Genomic DNA, 23,150 nt, shown 5'->3' on the forward strand with positions numbered 1-23,150 from the left:
CAGCCACCACAGCAGCCCCACATAGTAGGTGCGCAGAGAAGCATAACCCAGACCCATGCACCGGGGGAAGGGCCCCCCAGCCCCGGCACCCTTCCTGACTCATGATCCGGCGGCAAGGATTTCAATCTCTCCCCAGCTAACGCGTGTGCGAGACTTAGTCAGCTGCTTGCAGTCTCGCTGTGGAAGGAGAGTCTTTCTCCTGCAGCTTGGAGACTTCAAGGCCTGGGCTTTGGCTCTGTGCTGCCACCCTGTTCTGGGACCGTGACCCCAGGAGGTCTCCTTCACCCACCACGCCCAGTCAGCCGCTTGGAGGCCTCGGGAAGAGCAGGGCTCACGGGGGCAGATTTTCCCAAGTTCCAATTCCTTCTCATTAATATAATAAGTGCAGCAGTCAAGCCGATACGCTCATGCTGTCGGCTGAGCCCGAACGGCTGCCCGTTCCTAATGATGTGATCTTAACCAGCTCTGACGAGCGCCGCCGCCTTCTCCCCAGCAGGACCGCGAAGGGCTGGGACCTGACTGACAGGGGACAGGAGGCAGAGGCTTCAACTCTTCTTCCCTTTGACGGTTTCCCTTGAGTTTCTGGCCTTTTTGAAACTCTCAAACCAGAGAGGTAAACAGTCCCAGACTGACAGACACACTAATTTTCACAAGGAGAAGGGTCTGAGGGCCCGAGAAAGACAAGGTGTCCCCCAGGCGTGAGTCGGTGGCCGAGCTCCAGGGGAGGACCCAGCATTACCCCCCTGGCCCCCAAGCCTGGTGGGGAAGCTGAGCTGAGCACCATGAGGCCGGCATGGAGGCTTGGCTCTGCTGACACGGACTCGGGAGAGCTACTGAGCTCCCTGGATTTCAGATTCCTCGTCGGCTGTGTGAGGCATGGATGAAGTGTCATAAACTCCCGGGGTGACGGGTTCTTCCCTTTTGAGCTAACAAAAGACCAACAACGTGCCAGGTGTCCTCCAGGGTCAGATGGAGGCGAGAGTTTCACAACAACCCCACACACACACGCATGCCCGAACACATGCACACACTCCCACAAACTCCCACACGTGCACACTCACACGCACACACACATGCATGAACTCACACATGTGCACACACGCACACACAAACATGCACACTCACACGCACACACACATGCATGAACTCACACATGTGCACACACGCACACACAAACATGCATGTGTGTACACACACGCACACACAGTGCATAAATACACGCACGGGCACATGCATACACACACATATGCACACGCACACACATTCACATACACACCCCTAAAAGCAGCTCAGAGCTGTTGACCGCGAGTGCTAGCACATTTCTCCTGACGGCGTGCTATACCCTGACAGCCTCCAAGCCATCAGGACCTGTATGAACAGTGACAGTTTCCACTAGGAAAGTGTGCCTTCCAGAAAGCACCTGCGCCATCCCCAGATGCTGTGTGTACTCACGGCCTGCCACAGGCACCTGGGTTCAGAGGACGGGAGACGCTGGCTGGGGCCATGGAGCGGGGCGGAGAGGAGCAGAAAACAGTGGTTTTCAAGGGAGGCATTCACAAGCACACAGGGAGGGGCACCTGGGAGCACCTCCCCCAGCAAACACCACCCCGAAGTGCTGGAAAAGGGGGACACCCTTGCCTGCCCCGGACACGTTCCCACACTGCCCTGGTCAAACGCCGACTGGTCTTGTTGCACAGGGGGTCCCACACCCAGTTCCTTGAGGGGCTTTGCTGGCTTCTCCATTCTGGTTAAATGTAAATTCTCCGCTGTCCTTTGTTCCAGGTTCCCATGCAGTCCACAGCCAGCCTCGGGGTTCTGAACTCCACACTGCTCCCCGTGATCCGAAACACACCCACGCAGTCTCTTCCCCCACCAGCCCTGGGCGCCGCACTCCTGGGATGGTGCCACCACTGAGCTCCGCATGCAGGACCCCGCTGCCCTCTTTGCCACCTGAGGTCCAGGGATGCCACTTTCCACCTCACCCAGTTCTCCACCAGCTCCTATTCACACCTCACAGTCCAGCCACAATGCCACCTCCTCCTGGGAGCCCTCAGCCCCCACAGCTTCTCAACTGCCTGTTTACAACACAAAGTCTGGACGCAGCTCAAATGTGCCCCGGAGTAGGAACGGGCTGTGCAGTGCCCCAGAGATGGAACACTATGATACGCCACGACAGAGTCACAGGGAGGCCCCAACCAGGACCCCCTGAGTTTAGGCTTACTCCCTCTGGGTCACTGTTCTGAAGAGGCGAGTCAAGTTTGGGGTTCAGTAAGGCATTTTCCTGCACTCACTAACCACAGATACTGTGGGGGATTGTTCATGTCTCCCCCACAGCCACCCGGACTGGGGTGCTGGGGCACAGCCAGGTCCCTTACCTAGCGAGTGGGCTGCGGTGGTCTCGGAGCTGAAGAAGCGGCCCAGGCCCAGGTCCCCGAGCTTCACGACGCCCGTGGCTGTGATGAACACGTTGGCAGGCTTGATGTCTGTGGGGGAAGGAGAAGCGGGGTCGTGTGGGATCCGAGGAACAGAGGGAGGAGAAGGCCAGGGGCTGGGGGACCCGGCCTTCAGGTCTGCTCCCTCAGAACAAGGCTCCAGCTCTGCCCAGCTGCAGGCCCTTGGGAAAGGGCCTCAGTTTCCTTGCTGATAAATGGGTCTAACCTTACCTAGGAGGGCAGGGATCTTTGTGCTTTTTTTTTTTAAAGCTACATCCTTGTGCCCATAATAGCATCTAGCACAGAGCAGGCACTCGGAGAATTTAGTTGACACGTGAAGGACGGGCTCAGTGAGGTGACCTGCGCTGTTCCCCAGTGACCAGGGCCATGCTGCGCACACAGGGACCCTGGTAACACCGGAGGAATGAATGCGCGGAGGAATCAGTGAAGCGACCTGTGTAAAGCATCCAGCACCCTCCCTGGCACCCAGCAGCCTTCTTCCTCAAACTCAGGATGACGTCAACTTTTGGAAACATTCCTTTGTAGGTGGTCTCATTTCCTTTGCCCAGCCAACTCCTATTAAGACTTCAAAGCCCGTATTAAAAGTTCCCTTTTCTGGGATGCTCCCCCTGCCCTCCCAGGCAGAGCTGTCTCCCTGGCCAGTCCCTCCACCCATCCTTGCTGCAACCCCTCTGTGCTGGCCCAGGCTGGTACCGGGAGCTGCTGACGATGTCCTGAGAGTGGCCCATTCCCCGGGGTCCGTGTAACTGTCTGGCTTTGGCCCACCCACCATGAGAGGTCCCTGAAATGGGCATGAGGCATACGTGTGCAGTGGAGCCCAGGGCCACGCACACACCCACTCACTGACCCCGCTGAGCACAGACAAGGTGCTCGGCACCCACTCTCTGCGGATACAGAGCGTGAGCCTCCCTCAGGGGTTCTGGAGGAGCCGGGGCAGCACGCACGCACCTCGGTGCATCACCCGGCGGGAGTGCATGTGCTCCACAGCGCTGCACAGCTGCACGAAGTACTTCCACACCGTCCTCTCGGGGATGAGCCGCTTCTGCTTCTTGAAGTACTGCAGGGGACAGACAGACGGACAGGCCTCAGTGAGGGGCTGAGAGGCAGGGCGCCGGGCCAGGCTGCATGGTCCCTGTTCACCTCTCCACTGCAGCCCTGCTCGCCCTCCATGGGTCTCTGTCCACCCCCGCCGGTGGTGAGCTCCCTGAGGGCCCCGAGCGGATGTCCCGACAGCTTAGCTGAATGGAGGCCTGGACTTCTTGACCGCTGCTCTCCATCACACTTTTCCTGGAACCTCCTGGACACACGGCCGTGCCTCCCCCTGCCCGACAGGAAGTGCCTTGCAGGAGTGGACTGGCGTGGCCCCTCCTGCCCCCGCCACAGCCTGGCCCACCAGGGGGACATCCAAGACCTGCTTGATGGTTAAATCATGGATGCCCCACCTGCTCAGAGCTGGCAAATCTCAGCCCCTGTGATTGTTTACAAAAACGGCAACAACTTCAAGGAAGTGGCCTGACATTCTCAAATGGACCCCGAGGTTCAACAGGCTTCACCTGCTTCATTGCCTAAAAACACGTATTTAATGCTCTAGGAAACAAATAAAAATCGAGAAACCACCCCGGCTGCCCCGAGTGGGCTGGAAGGAACCAGAAGTCCTGGAGGGGTCACCTAGGAGCATGTCCTGTCCACAGTCCAGATCAACCTCTCCGGGGGGGTCTCCTGTGAGCCGGCGGTGGGGCAGCAATGGCCCCAGTAACCGGAGTCTCAGGCTTTTTGCCGGAGAACCACCACCTTCCCCAAAGCAGCGTGAGGCAGAGCCGTGGGCTCCTCCTTCTGGCACAGGGAAGATGGGGGCTGACTCGGGGCGCACTCTGGGTCTGGGAAAGGGGACGTGGGGTGAGAGACAGGGCCTGACGCACTTGCTGAGCACTAGCCATGTGCTGGGCCCTGAGCTGCGCCCTGAGCTGCGCCCTGAGCTGGGGCGACTGCGCCCATCTCGCCGACCAGGAAACTGAGGGCTACATTGTAGCAAGGGGCAGAGACACAGCTCAGCCCCAGGCCTCCTGCCTAGAAAGCCCAAGCTCTTAGCCCACTTCCAGGGACACCAGTAATCCCCTGATGAGGGACTGAGCCGAGAGAGGTTCAGGAAGTGCCCAAGGTCACCCAGCAGAGCTGGGACCGGATCTGGGCATCTCCGACAGTGGGACAGTCCCAGCTGGGGGCCCCTGGCCTGGCCCCAAAGCCCCTGAGGCTCTCCCAAGGCTCTGTTCTGGGGGCGGGCCCCACAGGCGAGCCGCCCCGGCTCCCTGCACAGACCCCCGCCCCGGGCCACCCCAGGCCTGCGGTGTTATTTACACCGCAATGTTAGTTAACCCTCATTGCTGCATTTAAGCGGGATGTGCAAGGCTGGGGTGGTGATTTTCTAAATGTCACGTCCAATAAGCACCGTGTGACATTTAGCGGGAAGGCGCCGAGTCTCTGGTGGGTTTTGGGGCAGCGGCAGTTTCTGGCTTCAGCCTCCGCCGTAAATAGTGCTAGCACTGTGGCCGTGGCCATGAGGCTTGGCCCTGAGTTTAGGGGCCCTTGGGACACAGGGGCTGCTGTGGTTCCCACAGTGTCTTCCTAAGTGTCCCTCAGGACAGGGGTAAAAACTGAGGTTCGGGAAAGGGGGAGATTGGATCTGCCCCATCACCCCTGCTCCCCTGACTATCAGACTCCAGCCCCACTCCGTGGAGAGAGAGGTGCAAATGGCTTGGGGTCTCCTGGGGCGAAGGCACGGTGCCCTCACTGTGGGTGACATTCCAGGGTCTCTTCTCTGTCGCCTCTGCGCCTACTCCTGTTCTCCTCCCTCCTCTATGGGCAGCCGGTCTTCCTTCTGGAACACAAAGCTGACCGTGTTTACTGCTGCCACGAGTCTCCGGACGCTTCTCAATGACCTCAGGCGAGGTCCCAAATCTAGAGCCTGGACCAGGAGGCCTGGGGGTCCAATGCTGAAACCGCCATCACACGCTGCTCTCCTGGACAAAGTGCTTTGGGGACCCCTCAGTTTTGTTGTTGTTTTTTTGTTAATCCTCCCCTGAGGATATTTTTCCACTGATTTTTTTTTTAGATAGAGTGGAAGGAAGGGAGGGGGAGAGAGAGAAACATCCATGTGAGAGAGAGGCACATCAATTGGTTGCCTCCCGCATGACCCCAACCAGGGCTGGGGATCAAACCTGCAACCCAGGTACATGCCCTTGACCGGGAATCTAACCCATGACCCTTCAGTCTGAGGGCTGATGCTCTAACTGCTGAGCCAAACCAGCCAGGGCAACCCCTCTGGGCTCAGCCTTCTGGGCTCTCACACGCTGCTCGGCCACTACCCTTCGGGTCTCCCCTGAGGTCTGCTCAGGTACCAGCGCCTCCAGGAAGCCTTCCTGGTCCACCGGCCCTGCCCTGGGCTTATTCTCGCTGGCTCGTGACTGTTCACGCTCTGCCACGCCCCACCCCCACCCTGCTGGAGGACGAGCTCCCTGAGGGCAGAGGCCACGCTGGCAGCACCCTCGGTCTCAGGACAGGCCTGGCACACCGTGGGCGCTGGGTGCGTGCGCGTTCGGGGGGGTGCGACAAGAAGCAGGAACAGTGTGCGGGGGAGAAGGGAGAACTAAGACATGATATAGCACATCTGTTCCCACCAGGGATCTGCGTGGAGATTAACATCCCTGCAAATGCATTAATATGTCAACGAAAATATAAAAGCAGGTGATAACAGCTCAAGTAATGCCGCTCCCAGAGACGCCGTATTCCTAGGAGCCAAATTTCAGAGGAGCAAGCGCCGAGCAACTGCTCAATCCCCAGTGCCTGGTGGGGAGGACGGAAAAGCCCGTCTGGTTCTGTTTGCAAGGGTGGCTGGGAGCTGGGCGGGGCTTGAACTGGTCCGGCCTTATCAGGAGGAGACAGACTGGGCCTGGGGGAAGAGGGTGACCGGGACTCACAACAATGGCCTGCCGACTCGTCCAGTCAGCAGAGCAGTGAAGGCCTTGAGAGAGAAGCAGGGAGTGGGGCTAAGGGTTCAGGCCTGAGGATCCCGCTTAGAGGCTGTGCTGCTTCAGGCAGGTGACTAAACCTCTCTGAACTTTGCTATCTGAGAATCGTGTGGACTCAGTGAGTGATGCTAGTGCACTGAGGCCCACAGCAGGTGGCCCATCAGTGGGTCTGTGGTGGTCCCTGGCTCCAGACTCATGCGGCCTGGTCCTGGGCCCCAGGAGTGGGTGAGGGGCGCAGTGGTGTGGGGCTGCTGTGGAATGGGCCTGCCTCTGGAACCTGGCAAATCAACCCCTCGGAGACTCCTGGCCTGGTGGTTACGTGGGAACGAAGATGCCCCCACCCCGGGAAATCACCTTGGGGGTGATATCCACGGGAGGGTCCCAGCCTCGAAACAGACCCGGGTTCCAGACCCGGCCCTGTGCCTACGCTGCTGGGTACCCTCAGGAAAATCTCGTAAACTCGGCTTTCCCTTCTGTGAAATGAGGCAATGGACCCACAAGACACTTTCCCAAATTCCGTGAGCTGGTGTGGTCGGGCCTGCTCCTGGGTTCTGTGAGGCGGCAGTGGCCCGCGAGCCCACGCAGGCTGGGACGGGGTGGCCAGAGGAACCCTTTCTCACAGCAAACGGGGCTGAGTGTCCCCGAGGGCGGAGGAAGGGTTGCCTGACCCTGGACAGCTCCCAGACCCTGCCTGCCCACCACGCACCCTACCTTGATCATCTGCGAGAGGTCGCCTGCATCAGCGAGCTCCAGCACAATGTTCAGCTCGTTGTCCTCAATAAATGAGTCCAAATACTTGATGATGTTTGGATGGTTCAGTTGCTGCCCAAGGAGAGAAAGAGGAGGCAGAATCAGTAAGAGATGGTGCAGCCCAGCCCTGCCCTGGGTTGGTACCCAGCTGGCACCTCCTAACAGGGCCCTGGCATTGGCTGGAGAGGTGAGTCTTACAGGAAGGGCCTGGGCTTGGAAGTCAGGCAGAGCTCAGGGACACTGGGAAAGCCATTTTGCATCTCTGAGCCTCAGTTTCCTCATCTGTAAAATGGGCATAATGCTGTGAAGATTACATGGACTAATGGCCTTGAAATGTCCAACAAAGGGACTGCACAGAACTAAGACTCAATAGATATTGTGGAAATGATCCTTCTCTTCCTCCTCCTCCTCCTCACTACCCACGACCCTCCAGGGTAGGCCGGGCCCCCACCGCCGTCACTGTGTTCAGGGGGCCTGCAGCTGGTACTCAGACGTGTGTGTCTCCTTCCTTCCTCCTTCCTGCTTTCAGTTGATTCCTGACCCACCCCTATGAAATCTTGGGCGGGGGCACCCACTCCTGGTGTGGGAACTGCCCTGAGCAATGTGCCCAGGCCACGCCCCAGGCCTGACCAAAGGCCGTGTGTGCTGAGGTGGTCAGTGAAGCCCAGGCAGACAGCACCTCCGGCTGTAAGTCACCTCTGCCCGGCCAAGAGGAGACCCCGCAACTGTGTGTAATCGAAATACACTGTTGACACCAAAACGACCACAGGATCTGGGAAGGTGAGGGGACTCTGATATTCTTTTTTTTTTATCCTCACCCGAGGACATTTTCCCATTTTTTTGTTCAGGTAGAGTGGAAGGGAGAGAGAGGGACAGAGAGAGAGAGCGAAACATCAATGTGGATGTGAAAGGGACACATCGAGTAGCTGCCACCGCACAACCAACCAGGGCCGGGGACAAACTGCAACCGAGGTACGCGCCCTTAGCGGGAACCGAACCTGGGTCTCTCAGGACCGCAGGTCGACGCTCTAACCGCTGAGCCAAACCGGCCAGGGCGGGACTCCGATAACGTAGTGGGGTCGCGCAGCCACGGGGCTCCTGTCAGCGCCGGCCTGACGCCGACCGACCAGAGCACAATCTCTAACAGGCCTGACGCTGCCGGCAGAGAGCCTGCGTCGGTGCTGACTGCGACCTGTGCGTCCTGGGGTCCTACCGTGACGGGAGACAGACATCACACAGCCAGCCATCCCCATCCGCTCATTTCCCAAGACAGCCCTTGGTGGGTGGGCACCCCTCGGGGTCACAGGCAGCCCCTCCGCTGACGCCCACCAGGTCCCCCCCAGATCCCCCCCAGACGGAGCCACTCCGCACAGCGCTCGCTGCCTATCCCAGCCTGCAGGCCCCTCGAAGGGCTGTCCTGTTGGGCTGCCCAGCAAACATCATATTCCAGGTCAGCTTTACATTAGGCCTGGGATCCATCTCAAGCTCATTTCTGCGTGTGGCGTGAGGCAGGGGCCGGAGCCCACTTCTGTCCATCTGGCTGTCCAGTTTTCCTAGCACCCTGGATTGAAATCTTTCTTTGTCCTGCTGAATTGCTTTGGGGCTTTTGTCAAAAATCCCCTTACCCAGACTTTGTTTTGAGGTCTCCCGGGGCCAACACTGGCCGTCACATGGGTGGCCTTGGCACACACTACATCCCAGATACGCTTCCATCTATGAAGAAGTATCCAAGGACATGCAGGAAAGTTGAAAATGCTTTAGAATCTCTAAAGCAGGTTAAAGGACTGGCATTACTGCTATTATTACACATAAGACATAATAAGAACAGCACTATTTCCCTGGGAAATCTCAGTCCCTCACCGGGAGGGCTCCCCGAAACCCACCCAGGTCATCCGAGGTCTGGGTATCACTTTTCAGAGGACTTGGAAAATTAGAAAGGGGTTATGGGCAGGTCTGAAGCCAGGGGGTGAAGAAAGTGCCCCCTCAAACACCCGGACAGTCTCCAGAGGTAACTGGGCACAATCCCCACGGCCTGGGGAGGGAAGGGGCTGGAACCTGGTCCCATGTGCAGACCTTTGTCCACCTGGGGTCGGCGTCTCAGCCGAGGCCTCGGGTCTGGAAGGGGACACACCTGGGCAGGGACGCAGAAAGTGTTCCAGGGATGTGAATGTTCGGGTTTCGTCTGGCAGTGGTTTGTGAGTCGGGGAAAGAAGGCAGCTGGAGGCTTCATGCATCTGGGGTTCGGGACAGAGTCACACCCCAGAGGCACCTCCAGTGTGGCTCCTCCTGGAGGCTCAGCGGGCCTCCCCCTCCCTGCGTCCTCGTGATGCACACCACCCCTCCCGAGGCTGGTCCCTCTCGGCCAGATCTGGAACTTCATGAGGTGGGTTACCCCTGGGGCCGGGCCTGGCTGTGGTGGTGGCTGCTGAGGGATGGAGGGAGGGCGGGCTGAGGGTAAAGGGCCCATCCACGCAAGGTCCCCTCTTCTTCAAATCCCTGCACTCACGGCCCCTTGGATCGGCCTCCCCCGGCTGCATCCCTCATGCTCAAAAACTGCGCCGAGTTCATGACCACACGGATCTGTGCCTGCGTTCAACACGGCCCGCTCCCTGCCCGCGTCTGGCAGCCTCTGCGCTGGGAGGTTTTGGGTTTCGGGTCCTGGCATGAACAATGTGAACGATGTCACCCGGGGGCCCCTCTGAGAACCATATTTCCCTTTGTTTTGTAGGAAACACCTCCTGCCCTGGCACATCCTGTTGACTTCCCATGGGCAGGCGGGGGAGCTGGATCGGTGTTCTGGGAAGGGGCTGGCAGTGCCCCGCTGTGACCACAGGGCCCCCTCTGGCTGAGCACCGAGCTCACGCCAGGTGTGACACTGAGCTCCTCCAGGTGTCTTCTCACTAATTACCCCGGGCACTGCTGTCATCACCCCCTTGTACAGATGAGGAAACTGGGGCTCGGAGCCACACTGCTAGAGAGCAAGGGGTGTGCCTGCCTCTGGAGCCCACGGTCCTGGCACCCAGCGGCACCCCGGGGAAGGGGCAGAGCCCCGCCCCGCCAGCCAGCTAGCTCACAGCACCTGCCGCTTCGCCGAAGGGGCTGCGCATACACGTTTCTGCGCCCAGGGACCCGCAACAGGCTGGCTCAGTCCACACGTGTACAATTCCTACTCAGTGTGGATGGCACACGTGTGTTCTTGGCCATGAGTGGGGAGAGAGGGTGGGAGACAGACAGCTATTCCCCAGGGCTGGGTCATCAGGAAGGGTTTCCAACTGACCATTATGTAAATTTGAAGGGTATTTTTGATCTGTACGGGTTGGAGTTAAGGACAGCTCCCAACAAGCCTCCCTGCTCCAGCCTCATCACTGTGACGCATCGTGACAACACTGAAGTCCTGATATGGCACTTGAGGCCACTATAACCCGGCCCCCCAATCCACACTGTCGGGGTTCCTGCAGCAGGCTCATCTCAGCCTTCCAGGTTCTGGAACAGGGCCCTGGGCTCTGCAGGGCTTCCCCTGGGCTCCATGGCCCCTGGGTCGGTCAGCATCACCCTGAATGGCCGCCATCTGCTGCTGCCTAGGGGTCCCCACGGGTGGGGCCTGGGAGCCAGGCAGGGCCCCGCAGGTTAACTGCTAATCTGAAATCTCACAGCTGTGGTTTCAAAGGGTGTCACTGCCCCCCGCAGCCCCACTTTAAGACGCTACCGAGTAAGCTCTCCTGTATCTCGCGAGGTGGGAAGACACCTACTGTGCGCTCTACCGCACCAGGCCTCCTCAGATATCACTGTATTTAATCCTCGCAATCTGTCTGCGTCCTGAGGCAGGTGTTCTCACCAATGAGCAGATGCTCAGGGAGGTAAAATCACTTGCGTAAGGTCACACAGCTCGTAATGAAGACGTTGGGATCTGAACCCCGGTTCCTGGACCTCCAAGCTCCTACCATCTCCCCCCCTCCTCCATCACTTGTACGATCCCAGCAGAACCCTAGCCCTGGGAAGGAGGGAGGGATCCCCAGGAGACAGCAGCCCCAGGCCAGGGCCAAGTGGGGTCCGGAATGTCCTGTAACCTCCAGGGAAGCCAGATGCCGGCGGGGGCGTGACCGCAGGCACCACCCCCACGCTGTGCGCCTCACCCTGGACAGGCCCTGGCACTTCTGTCCTTCGTGAGCCCTGCAGCCCCGTCCCAGCTGAACGGAGGACTGTCGCAGGGGCCCGTCCCGCTCGGGGCACTCACCTTCAGGAGGCCGATCTCCTTGACGCAGTCCTGCCTGGCCTTGGCGTCCATCATCTCGAATATCTTGGCGAGAGATAAAGGAGAGACAGGTGGTTAGAACCCAGCACCCAGTGCACTGGCTCGTCTGCCTCTCGGCCGAGGGCCCCCACCCGGAAAGACAACAGCTCTGCTTAGTGGGCTCCCCCCACATGCCAGGCGCATGCTGACGGCTTCAGGCTGAGTCCCCACGGCAACTCCCAGGCCGGAATTATCGTCACCAACGTACAGAGGGGAGGCCCAGGCCCGGAGAAGCCCGGCGACTGGCCCGGTCACGCACTGAGAAGTGGCAGGAGACACCCCCCAGCCGTGGTCTCCATGTCTGTGAATGAGGCCGACAGCCTGAGCCCAAGAGGGAGAAAATGAGGTACAGCCCCTGGCACCTCGACCCCTCCTGCCCCCGCCCCCTGGTGCTCACACCCTGGGTGGGGCCTCCCAGCACCTTCTGATTAGGTGGACAGGCCAGCAGCCTCACCACAAAACCCTTCATGGCACAGATAAACCAACACCAAGAGCCCAGGTGAGCCGTCTTGGAAGACGAAGGGCAAAGAGCAGGCCCCTTCTGAACAGGGGAGCCCATCTCTCCTCTGGGGCCCCGAAGCTGCACGTGAGTCACAGGTGACGCCAAGATCTTCCAGCTTCACCCGGCACCACCCTGGACCTGCCTCCCGGTTGCCTTCGCTCTCCTGGGTCCCCTCTGCCCAGGCTTTAATCTGCTTGAGGGATTCGGAGTGCTCTGCCGGGGGCGCTAAACCATTTCCCGCAGCGAAGCAGCCTTCCACGGGCCAGTGGCTCTCACGGAAACGCTTCCTGGCCAGAGTTTGCTGCTTAGACCCATCTGCTCAACCCCTTCTGCCATCGAGGGGGACACTGAGGTCAGGAAGGGTGCTCAAGCCCAGAGTGGACCAGCAAGTGCAGGCAGCAGGGTGGGTGGGCCTCAGCTCCCTCTGCAGGCCTGGTGGTGGTTTTCTTCCTCCGAGCAAGGGATGCTCACCCGACCCAGGGCTGCGGTCAGGGTTCCAGGGCTCCTAGCCAGACCCTGCACCGCGGTGTTCGGTGCTCTCCCCTTGTCTCTGCCTCCGTGGCTCACACTGAGCTTTTAGGGGTCCACCCAGTTCTCTCCATAGCCCAGTGAGTCGGGTACTAATTTCTCTCATTTACAGAAGGGCAGGGAGTTGGAGGGGAGGGGAGGGGAGGGGAGGGGAGGGGAGGGGAGGGGAGGGGAGGGGCGGCCAGCCCAGGGCCGTAAGGTTTGGACAGAGAAGCAGCTCCCGCAGTGAGACCTGGAGCCCATGGCGCTGCTGGCTCACCTGCACCTTCTTCAGAGCCACCGTCTTCCTGTCCAGCAGGCAGGTGGCCTTGTACACCTCGCTGAACTGCCCTCGGCCGATCTTCTTCTCGATCTGGAAGTCTGCCAGCGAGCAGCGAAAAGACAGGGCATTCGGGTGCCTCTGGAGGGACAGACGGAGGGCATCGTGTCCAGCCAGGCCGAACAGGAGGCTGCTGCCCTTTCCCAGTGCCCCTCTCAGGAGCAGGTGGGACTTCCAGAGCCCCCCCGGCCCCACCCCGTGCTCTCCACAGCCACCAGGGTGACCCTCACGGAGAGCCCCTGTGCGGAGGAGAACCCCAGCCTGCTCTCCTCAAAGCACTTGTCACCTCCCTGGTGATCTCACCCCCGGCCGCCGCCCCCACCCCACACCGGCCTCTCAAAAGTGGGCTCCTGCTCGACCCCTCCACGTCCCCTCAGCAGAGGCTCTGACCTGCTCAGAGCAAGTGCAGGGCCACCTTTGTCGAATGACACAATGGAATGTGCACACTGGGCTCTGACCCGTCCACTGTCACTTGCGTGAGTGCTGCCAAAAACTCACACCCGCGGGAATAGGCAACTTTCTTGGCACCTGGAGGAATCCCACGTGCTCATGAATAATGACCCATTGTCGTGTACTACGTGTCAGTTACTATACCGGCTGCTTAGACGGCTCTTATGACTTAAATCTTGTCACAGCCTTGTCAATTATTAGTCCCATTTTATAAACAAGGAAGGGAGGCACACAGGGTCACACAGCCGGTCACTGGGGAGCCGGACTTGCTGGGTGGTCGGGGGCAGGGTCCCGCCCCGCTCTGGGCCTCAGTTCCCCCCTGGGACTTGAAGTGGTTGAAGGATGTGACATCCCCGGGTCCTTGCCCTGGGAACCCTGGACGGCCTCTCCCGAGGATGAGTGGCTGGAGTTCCCACTCACCCCAGGGACGTGGCCCAGAGGCCAGGCTGCCCGGCTCCACAGGCTCCAGGAGGCTCCCAGAGGACTGGGGGACATCCCAGCCTGGTCCCTGACACTCAGGCTGCACATCTGCATATGTGATGACCCAGATTTGCATTTCCTGTCACAACCTATCCGACCTAATTAGAGCAATGAGCTCCTGTGGTGGGCCGGTGACTAAGGGAGCAGCACCGGGTGAGGGGGCCTCGCAGGGGCTGGGATGGGGGTGTCACTGCTCGGGTGGGAGGCACTGCCAGAGTCCTGACCCTGATTTAACTCAGCGGCTATGAGCGGAAAAGGAAAAGGTGGACTGGGTTCTTGCCCGAAAGGCCACCTCCAAGGCCTTCCCCCGTCCTGGGTCAGCCCCCGGCAAGTTCTTGCCTTTGCAGCCGAGTGAGGTCATCCATACCCTGGACACATAACACCAGCCTCAGGATCCCTTGAGGGTCCCGGGAGCTCTAAACTGCTGGGCAGACACAGGGCTGGCCCCAGACAGCTCACAGCAATGACCCTGATGGCCTTTCTGAACGCTGCCATTCGAATGCCTACAGGCCCTGTTAGGTCTGCGACCTGTGCTGCCTCCAGGGGCACAGGCTGGCAGACAGGCTGAGGCACTGACTCTGGGGCCCTGAGCTTGGATTCAAGTCCACTTCCTGGCATAAGCCTTGGGCAAGCCCTTCTGGGCCTCAGTTTCCTTATCTGAACAACTGAGATCCTGACAGTCCCCAGTTCAGAGGGCTGCCAGGGGGTTAGATAGGTTAATGAATGAAAGTGCCTGGTACACAGGAAATGCCGCATGCGGTGGCTGTTACTGGCGTTGGCATCGTGGGTACCTGCAGAGCAGCAGCACCCACTTCCTGGGGCTGGGGGTGAATGAGGCAGGCTGTGCACGGTGCCCGGCCAGGCAAGCCCCTGACCCGGGACACAAGTGCAGGGCGTTCTCGCTGTTGCTATCAACATCCCCACCGACCCCATCCCTACCGAGGGTCTGCAGGGAGGGATTTCCAGCTCTGGGCTCTTCAGCTGTGAAAACTAAAATGAATTTTACACTCGAAGAATAAGCTCAATGGCTTATCACCCCCACGATGCGGGATGCCATAATGGATGCTTGAAGCATGCCACCTCACAGTCTTCATGGCCCCATTTCACAGATGAGAACGTGGAGGCTCAGAGAGGTCATTTACCGAGCATCACCTGGCTACAGTACAGCAGGGAGGCTGACGTGCCCCTGCAGCCTTCTGGCTTCACTGTTCCCCGCGTGAGTCATCCGGGACTGCTCGCCCAGGGACTGCGCTCCCCCCTTGCTTTGCTTTGCCCTGGGCACCAAAGGCCATTACTGACTCCTCACCGCCCTCTCCGTGGGAGCCCTGTAGTTCTCCCCCAGAGGTAGAGGAGATAAGGTGGGGGCTGGGGTAGGCAGCAGGGACACTGACCAGCTGCAGGGGGCCCGAGGGAGGAGCCCGCTGTGCCCAGGAGGTCACACCATCTCACAGAGAAGAGGAGCCTCTGAGAGCAACTCGGGAGGAATCTGGCCAAGAGTCGAGAGAAAGGATGACTCAGGTCCCTGAGTCACCTCTATCCCCAGTCCCACCCCCCCAGAAAGGCTGCCAGCCCTCTCAGGCCAAAGCCGGATGCACAGGGACGCGGGCACCTTGAACCCCCGCCGCAGAAAGCCTGGAGAAACCCAGCTTCTCCTCCAAGTCAGATCAAATGAGGCCACAGATACCCCCCACACTGTGCTAATTTGAGTTTAAAACGTTTGAACCACAATAAGCCTCGGCCATCGACAATTTTTTTTTTAAAACAGGAGCATAAAATTACATGTTAAAAGAATAAAAATGCATTCGCCCAATTAATTTTCTGAAATCTCATTAAAAAATTTAGCCTGACTAAGTCAGACTTCTGACCTGAATTTTAATCATCTTTACACTGGATGGGTCTTCCCCCCTCCCTGATATTTGCGATGCATCATTAATCTTAAGGCAACTGTTTCTATGATTTTAAAAAGCACACTTCATCAGAATGACATTTCCTGTAAACGAAGTTCACCTTTAAAGACATCTGACATCGTGTGTAAGGAACGTCTAACGGACTCAGTGCAGAGATGGCGCCGCGGTTTGGATCCGCGCGTACCAAAGGGCACGGTTCCCAGAGAGCCGTGCTGTCGGGCTGTGGGAGAGGCCGGCCCCGCTCAGCTCTCCCCGATCCGGCTAATCTCAAACCCAGGAAGGCGCGTATGGGGGCGCGCGACGGGAGTGACCCCCGGCTCTGCTCTTTCACAGACGACAGGTAAGTCATTGATCTCCGTGTCCCCCCTGCGAGACGGAGTTCTGAATAAGACCTGAATACTTCTCCGCGTTGGAGGAAGGACGGAACGAGGGACGTGCCGGGCGTCACGCGGTGGGTGCTGCCACCACCACCACGGTCTCAACCTGGACATCGACACGCGGTTCCATGGGCACAGCGAGCAAGATGCCCTGATAAGGAAACCTAAGCCCATCTCAGCCGCACCGGCCCCCCGGGCCGATCCCCTAACGGAGCGCGGGGAGAGCTGAGCTCAATGAAACGCAAGGATGAGAGAATCTGGAATCAGCTCCAACGGACTGACGAGCAAAGGCTCGAAGGGTGAAGCCATACAGAGCATCAGCCAGCACCCAGAAGGCTGGACACATCCTGGACTTTCCCTCATCCCTTCAGTTACCAAAAGTAGTTGATTCCCCCCTGGAGGTCTCTGACATCTTCCCTCCTGTGTCCGGCCTGTTTAAGGCTAAGACATCATCTAACCTGGATGAAGGCAGCAGCCTCCTTGCCTCTTCCTAATTCCACCTTTCTTGCCAGTGATCTAAAACTCAAACCCCCGCCCTGGCCGGTTTGGCTCAGCGGTTGGAGCGTCGGCCTGCGGTACAGAGAGACCCGGGTTCGGTTCTCGCTAAGGGCACGTACCTCGGTTGCAGTTTGTCCCCGGCCCTGGTTGGTCATGAGGGTGGCAGCCACTCGATGTGTCCCTTCACGTCGATGTTTCTCTCTCTCTCTCTTCCTCTTTCTCCCTCCCGCTCTATCTGAACAAAAAATGGAAAAATGTCCTCGGGTGAGGATTAAAAAAATAAATAAATAAAAAAAAAAATAAAACTCAAACCCCTTGCCCAACTGGTGTGGCTCAGTGAACTGAGCGCCATGCCATGGACTGAGAGGTCCTGGTTCAATTCCCAGTCAGGGCACAGGCCCAAGTTTCGGCTCAATCCCCGGTAGGGGGCGTGCAGGAGGCAGCCGACAGATGTTTCTCTCTCACAGTAATGTTTCTATCTCTCTCTCCCTTCCTCTCTCTCTAAAAAAATCAATTAAAAATTATTAAAACTCAAACCCTGTCAACTTCAAACCCATAATGGGCTCCCCACCTGCTACAGAGTCAATTCCTAATGACACAGTGTGGATTCCAGGCCTTTTATAAATGCTGGTCATTCTACCCTATCTAAGCACCAGTATTTAAACCCTTATGCGACCCAACTGGACCTGAAGGTACAGGTCTGGCTCTTTCCTCCTTCCTGGAACACCTCTTGCCTGTTCCTAAGGCAAAAATGAGACAAGGACTCGCTGAATTTACAACAAAGCAAACACTTCTTGAATTTTAATGGCTGTCAATATTTGGTCATTAAATCTTATCTAACTCCCATCCTTGGCTTGAGAAGATTTTCATGAAGATCTGGGCCTGTGCAACGCCGTCCTTATCTCCTGCAAAGTCAGGCACATTCCTCTCTCTCTGAAGAGTGTCAAATACAACAGCACTTGGCACGTCCCAAGCAGGTCTGCAAAGACTTTCCAGATGGAAGACACATTAGCCAGGGCTTTCTCAGACAAGAACACCTTTCTCCTTGGAAACTCATGTGGTTCTTACTGGGTCGGCTGAGCCTCGCGTTTCATTCCTGGTGAAACGCTCTGTAGCAACTTGGTAAAATCATAAAGCATACGGCATTGTAAGCTCTTTTTCTCAACTTCATTCACTCATTCATTCATTCACTCACTCACTCGTTCATTCACAACCTCAAAGAAAGCAGGCATGCCCGGCTTTCCCAAGTATATGTGAATTTCACATGTGATGCTGCCGGGTTCAGCAAACATATTTTCATGTGCTGACAGCTCTCAGAGCTAGAAAGCTCCTTGAAATGAACAAACCACGTGCCTTGGGCACAGAAGGTTAACAAAAACGAGAGTGCTAAATTGTTCTTTCTACACTGGGGGTATTTCCAGCTCTGGGCTCTTTAGCTGTGAAAACTAAAATAAAATTTAAAATATCAGAATAAGATCAATGACATATCATTTCCTTAACACCCACGATGGGGGAGGCCATGCTGGATGTTTCAAGTTTACCAGCTCAGTCTTCACGCTCCCATTTCACAGATGAGAAAGACTGAGGCTCAGAGGTCATTTACCAATGTCACCTGACTGGTGAGGGATGGAGCTGGGAACTGAACAGCATTCTTGCTGCCCTGAAGCCTGGCTCCTTCCTCTAAGAATGATCTCAGGGAACCAGCAATGTCTCCTGCCTTAAAGGAAAATGCCCTTGCCATCAATTTCAGGTGTTTCTATGTCCTGAAATAGGCAAGCTTAGGGCCCTGGTATCTCCCCAGATGGTATTTAAATACCAGAGAAGACAGAAAGTGCCCGACTGTCCTTCATCCAGCTAGCAGGACGGGGGCATCTTCCCCGGCAGCCGCTAGCTGAGTAATCGTATCTAATTACACTTAACTATGTCATTACCACACCAACATGAGCCACGAGACGCCATGGACGGTAGCAAGTCCTTTTCCTTGTTTGTGAAATAATTAGGGGGGCTCTCTCCTCTGCCAAATGAGGCTGTAATTAACCCTAATTGCTCGAAATGCAACTGGCTAATTCTGGGAGATTAATCAAGGGGGACTCAATTGTTAGTGAATGACTTAATATGACAAATTGCTACATTACCCGAGGAGGCCCTGCTGCCCCCAGGCATCACTGAGATGTCCTGGTGGACTCTGGACCAGCAGTGTCCACGGGCTGCCCAGCTTTCTGGGATGTGCCCCCCAAATTCCATCTAGGAAATGGGCCCCTGCCTCTCAGTCAGTAACAGAAATGGAAAGTATGAACAGCAGGGACCCTCGGACCCTCATGCACGCAGTTTCTCCCGGTGCGTGTGTCGCCGCTGTGTGCACCAGTTACAGAGGTGCCCCTTCCCCGGGCTCATGCAGCCCACACCAGGGAGCACGGCTGGAGGAGGGCTCAGGGCCAGGAGGAGGATTTCAGACTCACCTGCCTCGCCGGCCTGGCACCTTTGGGCAGTGTATGACCTGTGCAACTGTACCTGGCAACCCTGCCCAGAGGTCAAACCCTGGTCCCCTGAAGTCCTCCAACAGGAGCTAGGTGGTTAGAAGCTGGGACAACCCGTTCACAGCTCAGGACTCTCTCTGAGTCTCCCCCTAATTTAGGTCTCCCAGTCCGGGGACAAAAGCCAACCCTGGGCAATCCCTTTTCATCATTCCAGGCTGCCTGTCGGACACAACATCTGGCCCTGGCTATGCTGCCCAAGCTCTCTGTCCCCTCCAGCCCTGGGCATGCCGCTTCCTCCAGGAAGCCTCTCTGGCTTCGGATCAAGTGCCTTGTCGGAGCTTTGCTGGCTCCTAGTTCCTTCTGCATTCTTCCCTGTCTATCTCTCCAGGGAGGCTGCGGGCTCACTCAGAGCAGACGGGAGTCTGTGTCCCAGGCCACGTCCCGGGCACGTGCACTGCCTGTACTGCAGTGCGTTAACTCTGCAGGCACGAGGGGCTCCTCAGCGCCTGGCCCGGGGCGGTGCGACCGGCGGAGCCCCACTCCAGAGGACTCTCTAAGGAGGGAAGGGGACCCAGGAACAGTCCCCCGGTGGGATGTGACCGTGGCTGTGACCCAGTGCCTGAGCACAGAGGAGGGGCTGGGGGGAGCAGAAAGGCTCCCCAGAAGCAGCGGCTGGGAAAAGCATGGGGTGTGCGAGCAGTTCAGGGCCCCAAAAGTCACCTTCAGAAAGCTGCAGGTCTGCCTGGCTCTCCGGGGTCTGCGGAGAGGGCGAGGCAGGTGGAGGGAAACTGGGGAGTCTGAGTCCTGCTGGCTCTGGATACAGAGGCTGAGGAGGGTCAGTACAGGTCCGACCGGGAGGCAGGCAGACTTCAGCCCAGAGTAAGGAAGTCCTTTCTGACCCCAAGGTCACCCTGTCCACTCCTCTGTGCCCTCCTTTCCCCTCGGGGCTTCCGAAACTCCCTCTATCCACCCTGCTCAGCAGCGCTGATCCCGCTGCGAGAAAGCTGTTCTGTTCACATGGAAACACGGAGGGCGGGCCGCAGCCACCAGAGTCCAGCACAGGGGCTCCCCACGCGCTGAGTGAAACGAAGGGCTGACCAGGTCCCGCAGTGAGCTCTGCTCCTGCCACTGGGAGCCGGCAAGGAGACGCGCTGTCTGGGGGCTGCCTCCGTCGTCGTCGGCAAAGGGCTTACCTGTGGGTCAGGAGGGTGCGCGGGCCCCGGGGTGTGGCAGAGGTTGTTCGGGCTCCCTCCGTGGGGCAGGTGGCTGGGCTGTCCTGCCATCCTGCATGCCAGCCTCACGAGGGCACGGGCTGCAAGAGAAAACCAGGGCTTCCTTATCCAGGTGCCTGCTCATCCCTCCCGACGGCGCCTGCCCCTTCCCCTGCCCCGTTTTACAGATGTGTGCGTTGAGGTGCAGACCCGTGAGTCCCTGCCCACGCCACCTAGCTCAGGGTGGCAGGGCTGGCACTCGGCACCCCGTGTGACACTTTTCCTCCCTTACGCTGCCTGACTAGGTTGCTAGGAGTCTCCCCACAGACAGAGGGGAAGCTGATGCTCTGTGCAGGGAAAAGTCTAAAGGTGGCCCCCAGCCAGCCAGGGAGGCACCAGATGACTAGACTCCAAAGCCTTGAGCTTTCCACAGACCTGCCCTCCATGCCTCTCGGGGGGCGGTTCTACACCCTTGTCCCCCAACATCAGCCCCACATAAGCCCACCGTGGCAGCCTGGGTGGTCAGGAGAGGCTGACCTTGAGTCAGACCACAAGCAGCCGCTGCAGGAAGGAGCCCACGTCCCCATCCTTGCTGGGCCCTGTGTGCCCAACACTGGAAAGCCAAGGCCACGGAGCCCGCTCCCAGTCCTGCACGAACCTCTGGGCACAGGGGGGCAACCCCTCAACCTCCGGAGCTCGTCACAGCAGAGGCTCCCGGACACCGCAGTGATCACAGCAGCTGTCCCTGATTAAGTGCCACCACGTGCCCAGGCCTGAGCTAAAGGCCCTCTGAGTGTTACTTCCAACACCACTCTGCTCCTGGCGCCCCAAGCAGCCTCTGCTGGCCCCCCAGCGGGCCGCACCTGGGGCCGGGGGAGGCTCGGGCACACAGAAGCAGCTGTATGGCCTGCAGGAGGGCACCACGGGCCACACGACCCTCTCGGAGGCGAGGGGAGCAGCCTCCTCAGAGGGCAGGGTTTCGTTCACCCACAAGCATTTCTGTAGGACTTTCTGGGTCCAGGGCCACTCTGCCTGTGTCCTCAGACAGGCGCTCACACACTTGTCACTGCGCCTGGGGGAAAACTGCTCTCCAGCACGCAGAGTAGGTGGCAGAAGGTGAGGCCCGTGGAGCGGATGGCAGAGCGCAGGGGGCCCGCAGCGAGGGGCGTCCTGCCACGCACAGCCCGGCCCGGGCGGTCTCTGGTCTGGGAAGTTGCCCGAACTCAACCATTTTGACCTCCACAGACAGCACTTTGTGTGGTTCATCCTCATGTATACAGATAAAGGTAGATCTGTTGCTGTCTCTTTTCTCTCTTATCTCAAATCAGTGTCACACTGAGGGCACTGCGGCTAGGACTCTGTCCCCCACCGCCCTGCCTCTCCCTGGGTGGCTGCGCCTAGGGCCCTCCCCACCAAGCCCTCCTCCTCTGCATGGATCACTGAGGTGCCTCCTGAGATGCAGATGGGAGCACAGTCCCTTCAGCATCCGCTGCCATCTGTGCCTGAGCTCGGCACTGGAGCACCCCCCCAGGTGACAAGTGAGATCCTGGGTACGAAAAGCCCCAGGATAAACAGATAAACAGGAGCAGCTTCCTGAGGCAGCAGCTGTTACTCGGGGGAAATGTGTGTGACAATACCCCGGATGCAGAGGGAACAGAATGTGAAATGCACGTGAATTTCAAGATAAAACCCCAGACTCCTGCAGGCTCTGCAGCTGCTTCAGGCGGCGCCCCCAGACCCCGCGAGGTGACATGTTCACCGTCCTCTGCCCTTGGGGGAACCTCTGGGAAAGGTGGGGGAACCGTCTTCAGCGGGAATGTTCTGACTATGGCACACTGGCACGGCCCACGGGGCATCGCTCACCTGCCCACCTGCTCACACACTTCCACTGGGCCGAACACGAAGGAGGTCCTGGCTTCCCTCCTCCTGCCTCGCACAGCCTCTGGTGCCCAGCCAGCCTGGGTTTGTATCATGACCCTGTCACTCCCCAGCTGGGACCTAGGAGGTACCTGTGAAGGTCACTCATGTCCCCACACGGCACTCCCACCTCTGAGCTGGGAGGCAGCGGTCTGCACGCTGTCGGGAGCTTCTCGGGGCTCACCCTCCTCTCACGGGGCACTGTGAGGCCTCCTACCCAGAGGTAACAGAAACGGCAGGCCGACGGCCCTGTGCTCCGTGCTGGGCCCTGCTCCCTGCACTTCAGCTTCGTTAGCCCATCTCATCTAACAATTCCATGGAACAGGGTCTGTTACTGTTCCATTTTACAGACGGGAAAACTGAAGCTCCAAGGAGGCTAAGCGATGTGCCCAGATCACACGGATCACAGCAGAGGAGCCAGGATTCAAACCCACAAAGGCATCTTTGCCCATAACCTCCATGGTGTGCTCCTCCCAACAACATCTTCCCTTCCAGCAGCTCCCCAAGAACAAGAATGGGGCCTGTGCTGAGTGGGCCATGGGAGCCACCCCCCAGGCTCCCATGGCCCTTGTCCTCTGGGATGGCACCAAGCTGATGTAGCGCTGCCGTCCATGCACCTTTGCTGCCAAAGCCCTGGGGCCTTGGTACGTGACTGTTCCTAAGAGTGGTTCTGTCCAGAACCTAATGGAAGGTAGTACGCCACGCTCCCCGCGGAGGAGGGGGGACTTTGTTCCGGAAAAGCAGCAGCCAAGGAGGACCCTGTGAGTCACAGCTCCCCAGGTGCCAGAGAGCTACCACAAAGGGACAGAAGGCAGGGAGCAAGGAGGGAGGGGGTCAATGGAGGCTCTCTGAGCTCTGGGGCCAGGCCTCTCCCATTCATCCTGGGGCTGCTGGTAGACCCCCTTACAGGTGAGGAAATGGCTCAGAGCGGAGGCACAAGGTCATGTCCCAAGTGACCTACAGAG

At 58.5% G+C, this 23,150-nt stretch overlaps 1 protein-coding gene across 1 annotated transcript in view; it reads right to left on the minus strand.

The window, feature by feature from the left end:
• Window positions 1–20,386, minus strand: part of NEK6 (NIMA related kinase 6) — a 38,725-nt gene extending 18,339 nt beyond the window's left edge. The window contains exons 1-6 of the mRNA XM_036260784.1: window positions 20,251–20,386; window positions 12,809–12,949; window positions 11,463–11,525; window positions 7,190–7,300; window positions 3,402–3,510; window positions 2,376–2,483 (exon numbers count right to left, since the gene is read on the minus strand). Of these exons, the coding sequence (XP_036116677.1) occupies window positions 2,376–2,483; window positions 3,402–3,510; window positions 7,190–7,300; window positions 11,463–11,525; window positions 12,809–12,949; window positions 20,251–20,340 (622 nt within the window). The 5' untranslated portion in view covers window positions 20,341–20,386. The remainder of the gene's footprint in view (window positions 1–2,375; window positions 2,484–3,401; window positions 3,511–7,189; window positions 7,301–11,462; window positions 11,526–12,808; window positions 12,950–20,250) is intronic.
• Between the last annotated feature and the right edge of the window lie 2,764 nt (window positions 20,387–23,150).

This window comes from Molossus molossus, unplaced genomic scaffold, assembly GCF_014108415.1.
Source record: "Molossus molossus isolate mMolMol1 unplaced genomic scaffold, mMolMol1.p scaffold_m16_p_14, whole genome shotgun sequence".
Lineage (NCBI taxonomy): Eukaryota > Metazoa > Chordata > Mammalia > Chiroptera > Molossidae > Molossus > Molossus molossus.